The sequence below is a fragment of the Haliotis asinina genome, chromosome 10 (assembly GCF_037392515.1).
Source record: "Haliotis asinina isolate JCU_RB_2024 chromosome 10, JCU_Hal_asi_v2, whole genome shotgun sequence".
Taxonomy (NCBI): Eukaryota; Metazoa; Mollusca; class Gastropoda; order Lepetellida; family Haliotidae; genus Haliotis; species Haliotis asinina.
The window spans coordinates 27581507-27600607 of record NC_090289.1 but is presented as its reverse complement, the minus strand read 5'-3'; the positions used below and the strand labels follow the sequence as shown (position 1 = coordinate 27600607).

Below are 19101 nucleotides of genomic sequence, written 5' to 3'. Positions count from 1 at the left end.
TAAGTGGTGAAAAGATAAGCTACAGGAAGTGTCTTCTGACAGCTTCATACTCATAGTCTATACCACGATGCAGTACTTCTTGACTCCCATTAAACTAATTTAAAGGACTACCTTGTGGCTTCACAACTAAGTTCCATCAAATTTGTATACCAAGACGTCTCATAACCTTATCTCAAAAGGCCACTTAGAAATGTCTTGATCTATTACAGCAAACAATATAAAACAAGTTTAACCCATTCTACCCCATTACTCATAGAATTCAGTCATCACAAGAAAAGACATCTGGCACAGAAACTGCCAACTTACCTGTTTCCAACCTTCGGTACAAAGTCATCCTCTGGCTGGGGAACCATCATATAGAGTGGCTTCCCTTCATCATTGCCAACCCGTCTATTACCGAGGTTGTCATAAGGAGAGACCATCCCCTTGAAGATCCAGTTATCACGGCCAGGCTTATCTGCATCATTAGCTTCATCCTCCAGCTCCTCCTCCGTCTCCTCTGGAATGATTGCGAGATTCATCGACAACAAGTCAGGGTCGATTTCGTCCGTATCAAAGTTTATATGATCAAATTCTGAGAAATCAGGAAGAGGTGGTTCAGCATTGTGAACCCTCTCTGCACTGGAGCATCTTATGTGGAAATCCTCTGCTGCTTCCTCTTTGTTCAATGTTACTTTTTCAATCGGCTTTTCATCAATTGGGCTCAACTGTTCTTCAATATCACGTGACACTAGCGTAGGTCGGGCTTGTGTCTTTTTCACAAAGCTTCGCAATTCTTCGAAGTCCTTCACAATATCACTGGTCTGATCCTCTTCCACAGTATTGTTGTATCCTCCATAGGAATACCTTCCATCAGGCTGATCAAGACTCTCACTTACCTCCCTTCTGTGATTCTCTAGTATCTGAAGAGAGCAACATATCATGAGAAATAATTTAACTGAAAGTGACCTTAATTACAAAGTATCAAACTTGATTCTCAAAGAGGCAAATAATTTCTTTGCAGTTACATCAGAAAACCATTTCCATGAGTTATGAATCACCAGAGTGCTGTTGTAGAAAGCTACCTTACAGCTGATCATACCTCTTATGCCCGAAGAAAGACAGTCGTAGCACTAAGTTGTTTTGCACAAATACATCCAGGTTTGTGCCCTCTTTTTTCGAACATCCACGAAAGTGTTTAATTGTTTGTTTGCTGTTTAATGCCACATTTGGCAATATTCCAGCCACATAGTGGTTTTCTGTAACTAACCAATCCAGTGATTATTGATTTACTCAATTGGGATACAATGAGATAAACTGACCAAGTCAGCAAACCGACAACCCAAACCCTGTTAGTCACCTCTTATGACAAGCATGGGTTGCTGAAGAACAATTCTAACCAAGATCTTCACGGAGATACCAAATCATACAAATCAAGGCAGTCATAAGCATCATTCTTAAGGACACATTTAGGTCATCTGGAACGACTTAACCCCTTTATGTATTAAAAGAACCATGTCCCTCTACACATCCATACATCCAAAAACAAAAAAAATTAAAATAAAGGGGAGACAAGCCATGTTGGCCCTTGAACTAGAACTCAGGAAAAAGTAAAAGAATACCACCAATATTGTGAATATTTTGAGACAATAATGAGACTGAAGTTAACAATCACAATGTCATTTGAATCCAGCCCATTATCTTACAAAAACATAAATCAAGACCCTGCCCAACTCCCAACTGATGTCAATATCTCCATTTTCCAGTTCACCGCAATGCACTGGATAATTGGAGCATAAACAATAAATACTTGTTTCCATGCTCTGTGACTTAAAACTACTTCAACAGACTGTATGACCTTTACGTATAACACCTCAAAGCACTAAATATTCATCTCATTTGGTCTCTTCACACAAGCCATCATTGGGAGATTGGTTTTTCAATCCACACATCAAAGGGTTAGTTTGACCATAGATAAATTGTCACCGACAGCATCAAGCATGCCTTTGTGACCCCTTATTGATAGGGATACTTGGGCATACTGTTCCTGTTCAAGGTCAAGGTCAAGCTCATGACACATCTTACAAAAGAGAGAGCTTCTCTCACGGCAATGCTATAATAATCCTCAGAACCAAACAAATGAAGACACTCCTGTACACTTGTTTGCCATGTCTTGTGTAACCAACCACAAACTTTTGCTCTCATCCGAGCCTTTGTCTTCATCAACGTAAACTTCATATTAATTATTTGCTAATTCCCGTCAACCATTAACACCACTCTTGGCAATATCCCAACAACATCATGGTGAGGGAGACCAGAACAGGTTTCACACATTGAACCCATGTGGGGATAGTTAGCGTGACTGGCAAACACTTGAACCACTAAGCTATCCCGCCGCATCAGTAATGAGATTCTTTGGAGTTCTATACATAAAATATGAAATACATAAGTGAAATATATAAAATATCAATATTGTCTCATGATTTATTTATTAGTAGTATTCTGGAAACATAAAAAATGAAAGTGGTTCTTCATAAGACTGTTGAATATATTTTCAATGCATTTTTGTTGATGTTCAATACTTTGACAAACTTTCATCATTCTTCATGACCAAAAGGTATTTATTTGTAGTTACCTTGGAAACGATGGCTTGTGCAATCTGGTCCTCAAATGAGTTCTGGTCTCCTCCTGAATCGTCTGACAGCGACGACAGATCTGACACAGCTTCGTCCGATGTCTGAATCATAAACATTGACATTACAGTTGAAAGTCACACAATTTGTGCCCTCTATAGCAATCATACCATCAAATCATTGTTTCCTGAATTCAAAATATGTTTTACAGCAAGAACTGCTCTACACATTGTATACGAGTGAGTGAGTTTAGATTTACGTCACATTCAGCAATATGCCAGCGATATGGCGGCAGTCCGTAAATAAATGAGTCTGTACCAGACAATCCAGTGATCACCAAAATGAGCATCGATCTGCACTATTTGGAACTGATGACATGTGTCAACCATGTCAGTAAACCTGACCACCCAATCCCATTAGTCGCCTCTTACGACAAGCATAGTTGCAGGACATGTGACTTCAAGATAGTAACTTGTCGTGACTATTTTTCCACTTGCCCTGATTTTATGACACAATGCGCTATGTTTATGTTTACTGGACTACTTATCGAAGAGTGCACGTGATAACTGCACTCTATACTAGCTCGACTTTCCTATTGCTGTAGATATTAATTGCTTCATTATGAGCAGATATGAAATGAAATCCAAGATTATTTGTAGTTTGAAACCATAAGTGGAAATTATCTAGTAGTCTATGGACAAGTAAGATACCATTATCTGACTGCCTGAAATGACAACTGACTTGTTCCGGGCATCAGGTGAAGGGGTTTTTTAACCCCTAAGTAGCCATCCATATACCCATTTTGTAGAATATATCTGGGATTTGATTTCAGATCAAGGGTGGAAAGGGTGGAAAGTAGTGCTCAAATAAAGTCCTTGTGCTCCTCTCATGAAGCAAATCTTTACTAAGGTTAACTTAAGTCCCATTTTTTAACACTCACTAAGGTTACCTTGGTGACTTACTATCACTTTTGTGCTTCATGAACACTGGCCCAGAAAGGTGTTTTGTCAACTTACTTTATGAAACCAATGCACATCCTGAACTTTGTATCACCAATGATATTGATGAAAGCTGCACAACTTGTTGAAACAGATCTAAACGGATCAGTATCTACACATGATACAACACATATTTCCATTAGTGATTCACATGTAAAGAAATATCTTCATAACTGTATTTTGTGGGATGCTATTCAGAAAGAATATGTAAAAGAGAGCCATCCTCTTTCCTTCGTAACCAAGGTATTTTATGGATAAATCTTCTCTTAATTCTTTGACACACAATTGATGAAGGGGTCTGAAATGATCTCTATACAGTTCAGCGTATGATAATTTCACATGGAGGTTGTCAACAGCAACTGAATGAAATCAACAACTTCACATGAACCAACACAACCCAGCAAAGTTGAAGATACCACTTTGAAATACACACAACAAATATTAATGGTAAAGTTCGAAATACACAACACAAACGTCCTGAGTCTTAACCTTGATGAAAATATTTGTGTGAAATACACACCACATCCAACCTGAATTCCCATCAACATGATGATATGATGTTGAAATACACAACACAACCTACCTGAGTCCCAACCCTGATAAAGATGCCAGAGTGAAATAAACAACACATCCAAACTGAATTCCCATCAAGAAGATGCCAGATGAGTATGAAATACACAACGCAAACGTCCCTAAATCTCAACCTTGATGAAGACATTTGTATGAAGTACACACCACATCCAAACTGAAGTCCCATCAAGAAGAAGACATGACACTGAAATACACAACACAACCTACCTGAGTCTCAGACAGGACGAAGACACCAGTGTGAAATACACAACCCACAAACTGAACTAAAATCCCCCTGTCATGATGAACACAGGTCACACCTACAGCCTTCGACAAGGAAATACATACCTGTACACAAAGTGTACCACAATCACATGTGCCGTAAATAACCTGAGTTTTAAGTGTGTGAAATACATAGCTGTCAGCTGGGAAATACTTTCTGGTATGTATCGGGTGACTGCCTCTTATTGTTGATGATGTTTTTACTGGTGAGTGTGTACCCCACCTCCTTGATGAGTGTGTAGGTGGCTTAGCCAGGCTGCTTATTACCTGCAGTTCACTTCATCATAATGGAAATAAGTTTCCAGTATCTTTGTTCAGCATTTCATATGAGTAATTTCATAAGTATGTCAAAAAATGCTGAACTATATTATTACTACCTACTCAGGATTATCCAGAACAAATTAGAAAATATGTAACAGTGTACATTCGCTACAGTTTCATTCAAAGAACTAATTCCCGGTAAACCAGTGATCAACAGTATGCACATCAATGATCAGTGGAGATCAAGAACAAGAGTGCCTATTCACCCTAACTTGATGATTTGTTAGACATGCATTTAAACATGTATTATTAATTCCGAGGAGTCTTTGTGTCCAACTAATCCACAGTTGTTTCTTAGTTGAAAACACACAGGGCTCTTTATTAACACCCTCTGATGTTTCCAAGTGGTGAATAACAAGAATGGGGAAGCGGAGTAGCCTAGTGGTTAAAGCGTTTGCTCTGTCACACAGAAGATCCAGGTTCAGTTCCCCACATGGGTACAATGTATACCCCTTCATGAAACATACCCCATTAAGAAGTGGACTATTGCTAAATACGACATAAAACCATCCTCATCATTATCACAATAATATCAATAACACTGAAAATTTATATAGTACTAAATTCAAGCACTAAGTGGGTGCTCAAAGCACAACATGAAAAAAAAATTATTTGAGTAGACTTAATAGTGCAGTGGAAAGAGGTTCATTTCAAGATGCGTCAGGGAAGAAGGGAATAGCATACTTTATTATTTACATCAGCAACAAGCCATTGGCTATTGTTACAAAACTATGTATTTGAAAACATTAATGTTTGATGCAGGTATGTCACAAATATCTCAATCGAAAATGAAACTGTAGTTTTCCACAGAAAAGAAATACCATATTTTTAAGGTTCAAAATACAGAGGTTTTACAGCAATTAATTCTATCCATGTAACTCCACTTTTTCCATGAACTAATACAAACACATGAAATAGATCATATGCTTGTGTGAGTGAAATATCTACCAGTGGTGTCCATGACAACTGCCATTCATGGCATCACTGTCACCAACATGTCAAGTCAGTGGTGAAATCAACAACATGCACGGTTATCATTTGTATCTTTGACTCAAGGAAATACCTCGCTTATCAACTGTGTAGGTTTGTTTAAATGGTTTAACCCCTGGGATGATAATGCAACATGATCAAAGTCAATAAGATCTTATTTTATCAGAAAATGTCACTCAGCGTTTGCACATTACGTCTGAGATCTGAATTTTAATAATTATGCTTTGGATTCTCACATTTAAGAATGAATGAATGAATGTGTCTGAGTCAATGTAAAGATATTGAGTGAGTCAAAGTTAACATTTTGTTTATGTGTTGTTAAGTTAACTGAATGAAGCAGTGCATTTCATGGGAGACTAAAAGTAATCAAATCTGAACCAAATTTGTTTTACGAGGAATATCCCACACTATCCGAATGACACCAAATTATCCTGCTCACTGTACAATCCACTTTATTATGCTTTATCTAAAACAATCTTACATGGGTTCCTGAGGGTGTATGGTTGTATACCAATTCTAGCATTATTTCAGGCAATTACAATGGACAACAAGAATAATATCAAAATTATACCCTTAATACTAATGCAATTTAATTTTGTTTCATAATAATGTGAACTTAAAAGCAGTCATTTTAATATTGGAATTTTCACCTGTGTTCCAACAGAAATTAAAGCTTTCTTTCAAGCTAATTAGAAAATTCTACCTCTAGCACCAATAGGGTTAACCAAGATACAGATTTACATCACAATATCTTCATGTTCATCTTTCCCGGCGTTCATAAAAGGCGTTCAGGCAAGTGGAAACATCAAGAGCTACCATCTATCTAACTGACATTGTTCAAATGTAATAACCGTGTCTATCTACTCTGTTAGTTCCGGAGGCCAATTTTACACTGGTAGTTACGAACTATCTGTCGACTGAAGACTTAAAATTTGTAAACACCCTCAACGAATTGCTAAAAAATATATGTGAAATTCACTGGCTAAAATTTTAACGAGATGTTTGATATTAAGCCAATCATTATTTTGAATCTAATACAGTTATTCTGTTATATTCACAAACCTTCAAAGTATGTATAATTTCAATTACATTTAATGATAATGCATATAATTAAGTGATGGATATAATGAATGGTGTCTCATTTATCCTGTCAACTTGCTGTTTATTTTATTCAAAATATTGATAATGAATTACAAATACACTGAACTAAAATTAGACTCTCTTAGTTCATTAGAACCACAGTTTATTGTATCGATCTTTGAACAAGTAAATTCTGCTGCTATTCTATAACGAAGATACTAAACATGCTACCTTAACAAAACAGGAGCAATTCAAATAACTTCTTCAAGGACAGTAAACTCATTACTCATCCTCACGGAAAATGTCAATTGCATATTTTTCTCTCAGTGCACGTCAATTTCAGCAGTGAAATTTACACTAGCTCAGTAAGAGTTTCACAGGGAAGGTGTGCTGGAGAAGGTGCAATCTACATCAACGAATGTTGTATTAGGGACAGTGGTGAACCATTCTGACGTGACACGTTCAGTGTTTGTTTAAGTCCTGGACAATTACTGTGCTATCGTGAGCGTTAATGAAACATCTTCTACAGGTTGGGAATAACATAATTTCAAAGTTTAAACTCTGTTTAGATATGTTTGAGAGGTTCTATTGAAGTAGGCAAGATTGCATTTGAAACTTGACATTTACCATACTTGTGAAAATGTGTACATGTATATTCAAGGCTAATACACATAAACATCCCTATCTCATATTTTAAAATATTACGCAGTTTGACAATATTTTAACAAAGACATCAGTATAAAAGCTTTATCCGCTGTTGTTTAATCAGCATTTTTACAACAGGTGCTAACAGCTAAGGTTTATATACAAACAAATACAAATTCTAACAAAAATCAAATTCAGGTTCCTAAAATCATTACATACATTTGAAAGAACTAATTTCCTATAGATTCATCCAAAACGGAAAGTGTCAAATTCTGCTGATGTGGAAAGAAAAGGTCGCCAATATTACAAGCTGACCTGCACTGTTAGCTCAGCGAAATAAACACCAAAAGGAATGCCTCTCCAACCTTTAATCTCCCTCTCCAACACGAAATTGACAAGCAATCAATGACAAAATGAAATCTACCAACCTGAAATCCACGATTATTCCATGGTTTCCGAAAAGCAGCAAAGATAATTGTTTGCAAGGTAGACAAATTCAGATAGGTCAAAGGAATGAAAATGGCCAAGTTTAGGCTCCGTAGCTAAGATAACACAAAAACAACAAGTCAAACATCGGCGAAAATGTCATCAGAGCCGTGTTTAGTTTTACTCAGGAACATCAAACGCACTCGGTTTGGCTTCAGCTTCGCTCAGCGAGGGGTTAACACTTTGCACAGTAGGTAGACATACGACAGCTGAGAATGTCCACGTAATCATGCTCTGCATGTTGAGACTTACTGGCACGGGTGGGGCTCCCTCGGTCTTAACCAGTGTGTACATACAAGCTCCCAAATGAGGAAATTAGTTCCTTGGGTTTTATCTTTAAACACTCGACGACGTCCTTAAGCCGGGGCTCTGTCAAGGAGGTGGTTAACAGAGTATCTATTTATTTCTCTGGCAACATGAAAACTTTGTTTTTCCTGTAATTGTTATCTAAGGTATTTTTCACTTAAAATGTTATTCTTTCACCCTTTTTGTTTATTATAGAGAAGCTGAAAAAAAGAGTTTTCTGAAATATATTCTGGGTACTTTTATTTAAGAATAGATATTTCAATATACAAAATACAATATACTACATTTCAATGATCTTGATAATTTTCATTCTACATTATTATTGATCGGTAATAAAATTTCATTAATGCTTTGGGATATTTTTTTAAAATAAAGTGTAGCCCACTATGGACTAATCTAAACACTGGAGCATTAAGGTGCAGATTCTCTTTGAAACTGCAAGGATAAAATAATCAAGTTATTCCCCAATGAAAAATAACCACTTATGAAACATTATGCTTTTCAAATACAGCCTATATTTGGACACCTAATTTTTGAAAGAAATCAATTGGTTCATTTTTTTGGACATTGTTTGCATTAAACAATTCCTGAATTTGGTGCAAATCAACAAGACCTCAATCAAACATTTGAGGTAATCCATTTCAAACATAGCCTGTTTTTTTAATGATCTATCAGGCCACAATTCAAACAAACAACTGATTTCTGTCTGTGTATGTCTTACTTGCAATATTCCACCATTTAATCTTCAGTATGTGTAAATTAACTATCAGTAAGACTCAGCAGTAGACTCAACTGAATAACTGGTGACCTGTAAAGGTCCGGGGTAGAATAGGCCCTCAGCAACCCATGTTTGCCATAAAAGGTGACTATGCTTGTCGTAAGAGGCGACTAACAGGATTGGGTGGTCAGGCTTGCTGACTTAGTTGACACATGTCGTCAGTTCCCAACTGCGCAGATCGATGCTCATGCTGTTGATCACTGGATTTTCTGGTCCACATTCGATTATTTACAGACTGCAGTGATATTGCTGGAATATTGCTGAGTGTGGCGTAAGACTAAACTCACTCATTCACAAATTACTGGGTGCCACGTAACTGTGGGTGGAGCCTGAAGGAACTTGATACAGTTGATCAAACGAACACAACGCTACATCTTTATCTATCAGGTTAAAAAAATGTAAAACGAGCCAGATAAAATAACTGACAGTCTGTTTTACTCACCAAATCAAGAGATTCACCAAAGAGTCCTTCAACCATTTTGGAGACATTTTGCCGAACCTGAAGAGTAGTTGATTCCCCTTCGTGAGGTATATCAAAACCTGGAATGACAAAAATTAATCTGAACACTGAACGCAAAGTTTCCAACCATCATATTATAGAGTAATGTGATTCATGACAATACAGATATGATCCAAACATCTCAGCATTAAATATCCAAACTAAGACAGGGAGGAGTTTGTAGTGGGCAATGGAAGCATTCCTAAAATCTCAATTCCTGCCTTGTCATGAAAGTTTGCTTATTGGCTGTGTCAGCTGTAAAAGTATCCATGTGTGATGTCTGTTCTAAAGCATCTTTAATAGAGATGGTCAAATGAATCATGTATCCCCCCTAAAATTTGTGGTTTTCATTTTTGGTGAAAGCATAAATTTGACAACAGTCTAAAAAGTAAATTAGCTCCACAGAAGAAACTTTCATGAAGGTAGAAGTCAGCATCTTCCCTGTTTTTTGGTCTGCTTTGTTGGTTTAAACCACTCTCAGCAACAATCCAGCAACGGGGACGTGGCCTGTACATAATCCAGCCTGGACCAGACAATCCAATGATCTATAACATGCGCATTTATCTACACAAATCGGGATACGGTAACTTGTGTTAACCAAGTCAGCAAGCCTGACCACCTGATCCTGTTTGTTGTCTCTTACAACACGCATGAGTTACTGAAGAAAGTGAGTGAGTTTAGTTTTACGCCACACTCAGCAATATTCCAGCTATATGGCGGTGGTCTGTAAATAATCGAGCCTGGACTAGACAATCCAGTGATCAACAACATGAGCATCGATCTGCGCAAGTGGGAACTGATGACCGTGTCAACCAAGTCAGCGAGCTTGACCACCCAGCATGGGTTGCTTAGGCCTGTGCTATTCACAGGTAGAGTTGCTGAAGACTAGACCTAAATAAATCTTCATGAGGGGTATCAACTGTGTACACATTGACAGTTTTTTAAACTGTGGCACAAATATGCTTCCATTAAGAGATGATTACATCTGAATGATCCACGTCATTAAGGTTATCAAACGTCATCAAAAATGATAATGACCTCTACGTACAGGAGTTGTAATTTGTAGCCATATAGGGGGTCCTGTACTTTTCACCAAATGTCAGTAATTAATTTTGAAATGTTACTGCATCTGAGATACAGTGTATCACTTTAGAATCCAGCAGCCCTTTCTATTACATTGTAATTCAAGCTATGCCGACAATGTCAAAAATATTGATTCTCAGCCTGAAAACAATAGTTTTAATTTCTCCATTCTGCCATTTTTTGTCTTAAATCTCTTAACACATCAATCACAGGTCCTGTTCCAAGTTGGCAACAATTCAACAGAAATACCGAGTGCTAATCTCCATACAGTGTTTGTGTGCTTCTGACTTACTTTCATAGGCAAGTTGCAGTCTCTGTGAAAACCCTGTAAGGAGCTCCTTCATCCGACTGCGGAATGTCAACATCGCCTCTCCATCTATAATTTAGAATATCATGTCAAGCATCCGTTTCTATGGATTCATATTCGTGTCATACTCTCCTAAACAGAAGTTAAGGATTGCATCTGAGTCTCTGTAGTTCCCCAACAATGCCAAGTCAGGGTCCTTAACTACTTTTGAGTATTATGGGGTTTTTTTGCATCTTTTTGCTTAAAAAATTAATGCCTCATGATGGAGCCATTGCAATGCAACATCACTGGATATGGGGACTACATCAGACTTTGAGCGAACTGTAAAACAGCATGTCATAGTTATATAGTCCCATTTGTCACATTTTATGTAAAATATTTAGCTTTTACTGAACAACATTCACCACAACTGGCTCACTTACTTGGCAGTCTTTTTAGTCAAGCATGAAAATGAGTTAATGCAATATAACGTATTCACTGTACTCAGGACATACCAGCAATTCACTCATGTATATATAACATAACATTATTCACTGTATATCATTTAACTTATGCATACTGACAATAACCCTGTTCATCAGCTTTGAGCCAAGGGTTGTTAGGTAACCTGGAGATAAAAGTGTTTGTTTGTCACATATGTAAACTGTGAACAGTTCATTTTTTGTCCCATATATGATATAGCAGCAAATATTGCCCAGAGCAGCATAAAAACAACCCCCACACACTAACTATCCGCTGTATGTGAAGAAAAATTACTATACACTGAAAACTGACATTCTCACAACTTAATAACATTCTCACTCTATTTATCCACATTCTAGTTTTCAAAATAAACTTTTGTACCACCCACAACATGCAGACATTTCTGGCTGTGAATATGTCCAGAGAGTTTGTTTCTTTGCTTTAGGCCATCTTCAGCAATATTCCAGCTATATGGCAGCAGTCTGTAAATAATTGTGTCTGCACTAGACAATCCAGAGATCAACAGCATGAACATCAATCAACGCAACTGGGATACGATCACATCTGTCAACCAAGACAATACATCTGACCATCCAATTCCTTTAGTCACCTCTTACGACAGACGTGGGTTGCTGAGGACCATATGTAACCTGGATCTCGATAAGCAAGTATCCAAGGAACTGGCGTTTGATGAAGGATGACTTACAAGATGTGCTCCCGAAGGTGGAAGAGATGCCGGAGGGAGATTGTTCGTCCAGGGCTCCGGTTAGCTCCGCCAACAGTTGATCAAACTTCGTCTTGAACTTGATCTCTTCAGCTCTCCGGGCACTCTCAAATGCCTCCTGATAGATGTCTGCAACAACAAAAAATTCATTTGATCATTCAAAAGCTTGACATAAACAGTGAATCCAGTTCATGTGATCACTTAAATCCTCTGCAACAACAAAGAATACAGCTTATATCATCATTCCGATAATGTGGAACAACAGTCACTATAATTCATTTGATCATTCAGATCTTCCATACCAACAGACAATGCAGCTAATCTGACCATTGAGATGCTGAGGAAAACAGAGAATTCAGCTCATTTGATCATTTAGGGGAACAACAGAGAATACAGTTCATTTCATCATTTTGAGGAAAAACAGGAAAGTCAGCTCATTTGAACGTTCAGATCACTGGGAACAAGAGGAAGGGAAGTCGGTTCATTTGATCATTCAGATACTTGGGAACAAAAGGGAAGTCAGCTCATTTGATCATTAAGACCTTTGGGAACAACAGGGAGTATAGATCCTTAAATAATTACCCACAAGAATCATGGTGTCACAATGTTGTTAAACATAAATGAATCTCTACTAAACATTCTACACTAGAACTCATCAAGTTTCCTTTATCCCACATATCATGAGTCTATGACCTCATTATACCCAAAAACACATTAATCACTACAGTTTACAACACAACAGGCCACTACAAATTTAACCTAAAACACTATTAAAATTCCTGGAAATAATCTAGATGCACAAATTTGGGTAAATCTTCAAACCCAAACAATACAGGTTCAAATCAGGATAAAAAAAATCAGCAGTTGTAAATTAACAATTAATGACATTTTCCTTTTCAGGTTCAAATATCACACTATTAATAAGTTTGAAGTCCTAAGACTATTTTTTCATTATCGTTAGCAAGTGTTAAAGAACCCACAGTTAGTTAAAGACAGGGTACCCACCATTTGAATCATTTGTTTTGCCGAAAACACAAGTCACACAGAATCACATTTTGCATATAAAACTTGCATTCTCTGGAACTCCTTCTTAGTAATATTTCTCACAAGCCATGACATATTACCAAAGTTTATCTAAAATAACAGGTATTCCTTAACTGATGTTGAGTGATACATGTTCAGAGTACATGTACAGCATAGCTAAACCCTGACAGAACTGAAACCATATATCAATGTTGCCTTTCCATATTTATCTTTGCCATTCACATTTTAACACAAAATTTTCAACATTCAATCCGTTTCATTATGTTTTACCTAACAAAGATTAGCAACAACCTGGAAATACAGCAAAAATGAACCCGGAACAAGAAATTTGTGCCAAGAGTCAATTTACAATTCTGACTACATCACAAGTTTGTGTTTATGGTTCACCATTAAAAGGTGATGACACCAGGTGTTCTCAATACAGTGAATGTATATTGCGCCACCAGAGGCACCAATTGTTAACACATGCAAAAGCAAGTCTATTATTCACCCAGGAACGTAGGAACATGAGATACAAGTCAAATTAGGGAACTGCATCAGACATTATTTTCATCACTGATGAGTCATATTTGGAAATATCTTCCAAATAAGTCAATGTTTTGTCCACTTTTCATTATACGAAACCCTTTTTGGAAAGAACCTTGAAATCTTTTCAACATTATTTCATGGACTGATACTGTATGCAGTCTGTTGACATATATTCAAAACGAGAAAGAGGCTGTTCCATGACGCTTTCAATGATTTCACGAATGGTTCAAAAGAACGAGACTGTTCTGAGGTACAGCCACATGATTAACATTTATCTCATGTCTTTGATGTGAATGTAATTGCCAGATTGAACTTTGCCCTGACGCCATGTAATAGCAAACTCTTATTTGATGAGCTGATCAAGTTTTGGAACTCAACAAGTGACAGGGGTGAGTAAATAGACATGGGAATGTCTGAAGTCTCACAAAATGTCAAACTGCTCGAAACACCAGAATAACAAGACTCTTACAGTCCAGTGTGGTATATAACAAGTGATGGGTTCTGAAGAAATGTGACCGAGTATGTGCTAATGATTAGAACATGATATATACAATGATTGTAGTGAGTGACATGTGATATAAACAATAAAGTCCAGTGTTGCATATACTAAGTGATAGGACTGATGAATGTGACCGAGTATGTGCTAATGATTAGAACATGATATATACAATGATTGTAGTGAGTGACATGTGATATAAACAATAAAGTCCAGTGTTGCATATACTAAGTGATAGGACTGATGAATGTGACCGAGTATGTGCTAATGATTAGAACATGATATATACAATGATTGTAGTGAGTGACATGTGATATAAACAATAAAGTCCAGTGTTGCATATACTAAGTGATAGGACTGATGAATGTGACCGAGTATGTGCTAATAATCAGAACATGACATATACAATGATTGTAGTGAGTGACATGTGATATAAACAATAAAGTCCAGTGTTTCATATACTAAGTGATAGGACTGATGAATGTGACCGAGTATGTGCTAATGATTAGAACATGATATATACAATGATTGTAGTGAGTGACATGTGATATAAACAATAAAGTCCAGTGTTGCATATACTAAGTGATAGGACTGATGAATGTGACCGAGTATGTGCTAATGATTAGAACATGATATATACAATGATTGTAGTGAGTGACATGTGATATAAACAATAAAGTCCAGTGTTGCATATACTAAGTGATAGGACTGATGAATGTGACCGAGTATGTGCTAATGATTAGAACATGATATATACAATGATTGTAGTGAGTGACATGTGATATAAACAATAAAGTCCAGTGTTGCATATACTTAGTGATAGGACTGATGAATGTGACCAAGTATGTGCTAATAATCAGAACATGACATATACAACGATTAACATGTGAAATAAACAATAAATAATGTCTATATACAACAAGCCATTATCACCATAAGTGGCATGTAATATATATACAACAGTGTCTGTGATACAAACAATGATTCATGCCTAACATAAATAGTGACGGACATGTGACATATACAAGTGACATTAGATATAACCTGAGAAAATCTGTTGATAATCATTTGTGATCACTGGCCAATTAAGATATTTACAAAGATACTAAAAGAAACCAGATTACCAGTAAAACCTATGATTGTTTCACAGATCATGCTATACACAAGTGAACTCAAATACTAAATGTCCATTTTTACTGTTTATGATAAAAGAAAACATGGAAAATAAATAAAGGTACATTTATACTTCTTTAATGCAAATCCATATTAATAAATGCATTGCAAATTTAGAACTAGAAATCCAAATTGATTTAACTCATATAGGGGTTTAATACTAGCTCTAAGTTAAATAAGAATGAATATATTGAGAAATTAACATTACAAAAACGTTCATTTGAATAATAATGACATCTAGATGTTTTACCTTAAAAAGTTACGACCAGCTCCAAAATGCTATGTGAGTGACAACTGACAATTTTCTGCATTCTGCCATATCACCATCACACTGCTTTCTCTTCTCTTTCTGCAAATCTGACCATCTTGTGACGCTAACTGCGCCATTTGACCATCGGTTTATGACTACATAAAACACATCTTGTCTTTACTAAACAAACAGGTATGTCAGTCGACAAACATAACTACATACAATGGCATTCATTGTCAAGATGGTGAAAAACGTTTTCTATTCTTGGCAACAACCAGTTCCAAGCATACAGACTTAGCCATTTTGTTTAATAAGCAAACACATTTATGAGGCGTGCATGGTTTGGCTGAGCAAAATAAACAAAGCAACAAATACCAGGTTATTATTTCAGGACAAATAAGTTATACAACAAAAACATAATGCATGACATAACATTTTTTTTTAAAAGCAACTAATTCCTAGAGATATCTTGTTCAATATATATGATTATTGAGGCTTTGAGATAACAATATATTTAGATTTTTACGCAAGCAACATACTTTGGTATCTTGATAGTGAGATTCTGTTTTATTTACATGGCTCTTATCCCTTTACACAGGACTTTACAACAGACATTTGTGGTTTTTATCTGTGGATCCACAATTTGTGGAGAGATGCAAGTAATTGACAGAGCTTGTTTATGAGGGGGAGATATTTTGGTTGTATAAAAGGTTAAAAAGTTCAGTTGTTCATAGTATGTCACATGTTGATCAAAATTGTTAACAGTATGCTAAACGTTTGAAAGATTGCAAACAGTATGCAATAGGTTTATACAAATTATTCATACTATGCTACAGGTTTTTCAAAATAGTATGCTAAAAACATATTGAAATGAAAAGACAAAATGCGTTTGGATATGCTCACTTGTATCTCATTCACAAAGAGAGTAAAAAGTATAGAGGCAAATTTCTTAAATAGTAACTGAGTGAGTGAGTCAGTCAGTGAGTCAGTAAGTGAGTCAGTGAACAAGTTAAGCAGTGAATTAGCTTGGAATTATACTCTTTCAAGAATATATTCCACCAATATTTCTTCAGGGACAATGTTCACTGAATACACTGCCTACAGCTCATGAAGTCTAAATATTTTCTTTGTGGCAAAAGCAGCATGTGTTAAATGGTGTTTCCATAAAACATTTCTAAAGGTGTCAAGAGCTACTTGCACTATTTTTACACGTAACACAAAATTGACATATGGTGTCCATGTTCTTTGAAAACAAAATTCATACATTTTTCATGAACAAAATTTACATGTAAAATTTGAATGCACACCACATAATTTAACTAAACTTCAACAGATAATTCCTCGCACCTCAAATCTCCCCTTGCATCAGTGACCCAGTTGAAGAGTAGGCCAACAAGTGAACATTTCAAATGTCCATATATCACCAAAGCCTGACCCCCCCTAACAGCTGTGTCCATATATCACCAAAGCCTGACCCCCCCTAACAGCTGTGTCCATATATCACCAAAGCCTGACCCCCCCTAACAGCTGTGTCCATATATCACCAAAGCCTGACCCCCCCTAACAGCTGTGTCCATATATCACCAAAGCCTGACCCCCCCTAACAGCTGTGTCCATATATCACCAAAGCCTGACCCCCCCTAACAGCTGTGACATCATTATCATAAAACATACATAAATGTTCACCGCAACACTGACAATAATCCAGTTAAATACTGCCGGTATTCACAACCAAGATTCTAAGCTCAGTGGCAGGACTTGACACTATTTTGAAATAACAATTCACGGAAATATTGCAATTTTAAGATTAGCCCTTCTGAGTATCTTTTATCTCAAATTAGTCTTAGGAAGTTAATGGTCTGCTTTCTAGGGTCTTCATTTTCACAACTTGCACCTGAGCAATATTTCAGCTAAGGGACTCATGTGTTGGGACCAATGTGGGAATCAAACCTGGACCTTGGGCATGATAAACTAGCACTTCACCTTGGAAGACCCACCTCCTACCTTCTTACCACTACTTTGTTTGCATGAAAATACCACATTCAGCAATTTCAAGCTATATGACTTCAGTGTGTAAACAATCAAACCTGGACCAGACAATCAAGAGATTGATATCTTGAGCACTGATCTACACAAATGGGAGTGAGTGAGTGAGTTTAGTTTTACGCCGCACTTAGCAATATTCCAGCTATATGGCGGCGGTCTGTAAATAATCGAGTCTGGACCAGACAATCCACTGATCAACAACATGAGCATCGATCTGCGCAATTGGGAATCGATGACATGTGTCAACCAAGTCGGCGAGCCTGACCACCCGATCCCGTTAGTCGCCTCTCACGACAAGCTTAGTCGCCTTTTATGGCAAGCATGGGTTGCTGAAGGCCTATTCTACCCCGGGACCTTCACGGGTCCTACACAAATGGGATATGAAAGCCTGCTCACACGATCAAAGTTGGTGCTTTTCAGCACCAGTTCTAACCCAGATCTTCAAGGGTATGACTGCTACCAACCAGATCTAACATCACAACAATTTAAGCAAAAACCTTCATTACATTTCCCATAAAACAACTTTTTGAAGCAAAATTCCTGTAAAACATAACTGAATATTTGCAGTACACAACAAAAGACCTGGTGCTTATTCTAGTCAACTGATCAAGATTCCTCTCACACATATTCAACCTGGCTCACACATATTCAACCTGGCTCACACATATTCAACCTGGTGTAGTAGCGTCATTCCTGAGACAGTCTCCCATCAAGTGTTACATCCTACCAAAGACAGTGTTCTGATTCACACTGATAAGTGCTGTTTATGAATCAGGACAAGCATAAAACTTTGAGCTAAGCAATAAAACAATGACAATGATTGTCAATTTCAACATCAAAGGCAACAGTGCTATAAACTTGTGTGATGTATTGAAGACCGCTGGGGGTCAGAATGTCATATCATTTCATATTCACTGAGCGTGTATTTATCATTCAGCTCATTAATATGTAGGTAACTGACCGGTCTAAAGGTCAAGGACTCTCTACATCTGCAGTTCCTATAGCATGTATGAATCAGTGGACAGTAGGAGTGTTTGGATTTAATGGAATATGATGGAATGTCAAGAACAGTTGAGTCAAAATGCACCTTCTACACAGATAGATATACTCCAAAGGCATATTCCTCACCTAAGCCTAGACGTTTGAAGCTCTCTTAGTGCTGAGATAGTTGTAACTGCCATATATTATCATTAACATATGACTACCTTTACTAAGCGCTAAGAGAGCATAACAAATCTAGGCCCTGATTCTGATCGACACACTCAGATACTGTACAGATTTTATAAAACTTTATCCACTGCTAATACATGATCATTCCAAAATGAAGGTTAACTTTAAAAATCATCCATATTATTTTTCATTCATATTTAAACTGATTCAAAATAATTGTCAAGTTCCCACTCATGGAACGGTTTTTCTGC

The 19101-nt window shown here is 36.9% G+C and overlaps 1 protein-coding gene across 6 annotated transcripts in view; it reads right to left on the bottom strand.

Moving 5' to 3' along the window:
* LOC137299013 (uncharacterized) overlaps positions 1 to 19101 on the bottom strand; it is a 159361-nt gene that overhangs the window by 23652 nt on the left and 116608 nt on the right. For all 6 annotated transcript variants that reach the window (XM_067831478.1, XM_067831479.1, XM_067831481.1 and 3 more), the window contains 5 exons: positions 12126 to 12272; positions 10943 to 11026; positions 9511 to 9608; positions 2615 to 2716; positions 307 to 902 (listed from right to left, as the gene is read on the bottom strand). In XM_067831478.1, the coding sequence (XP_067687579.1) occupies positions 307 to 902; positions 2615 to 2716; positions 9511 to 9608; positions 10943 to 11026; positions 12126 to 12272 (1027 nt within the window). The remainder of the gene's footprint in view (positions 1 to 306; positions 903 to 2614; positions 2717 to 9510; positions 9609 to 10942; positions 11027 to 12125; positions 12273 to 19101) is intronic.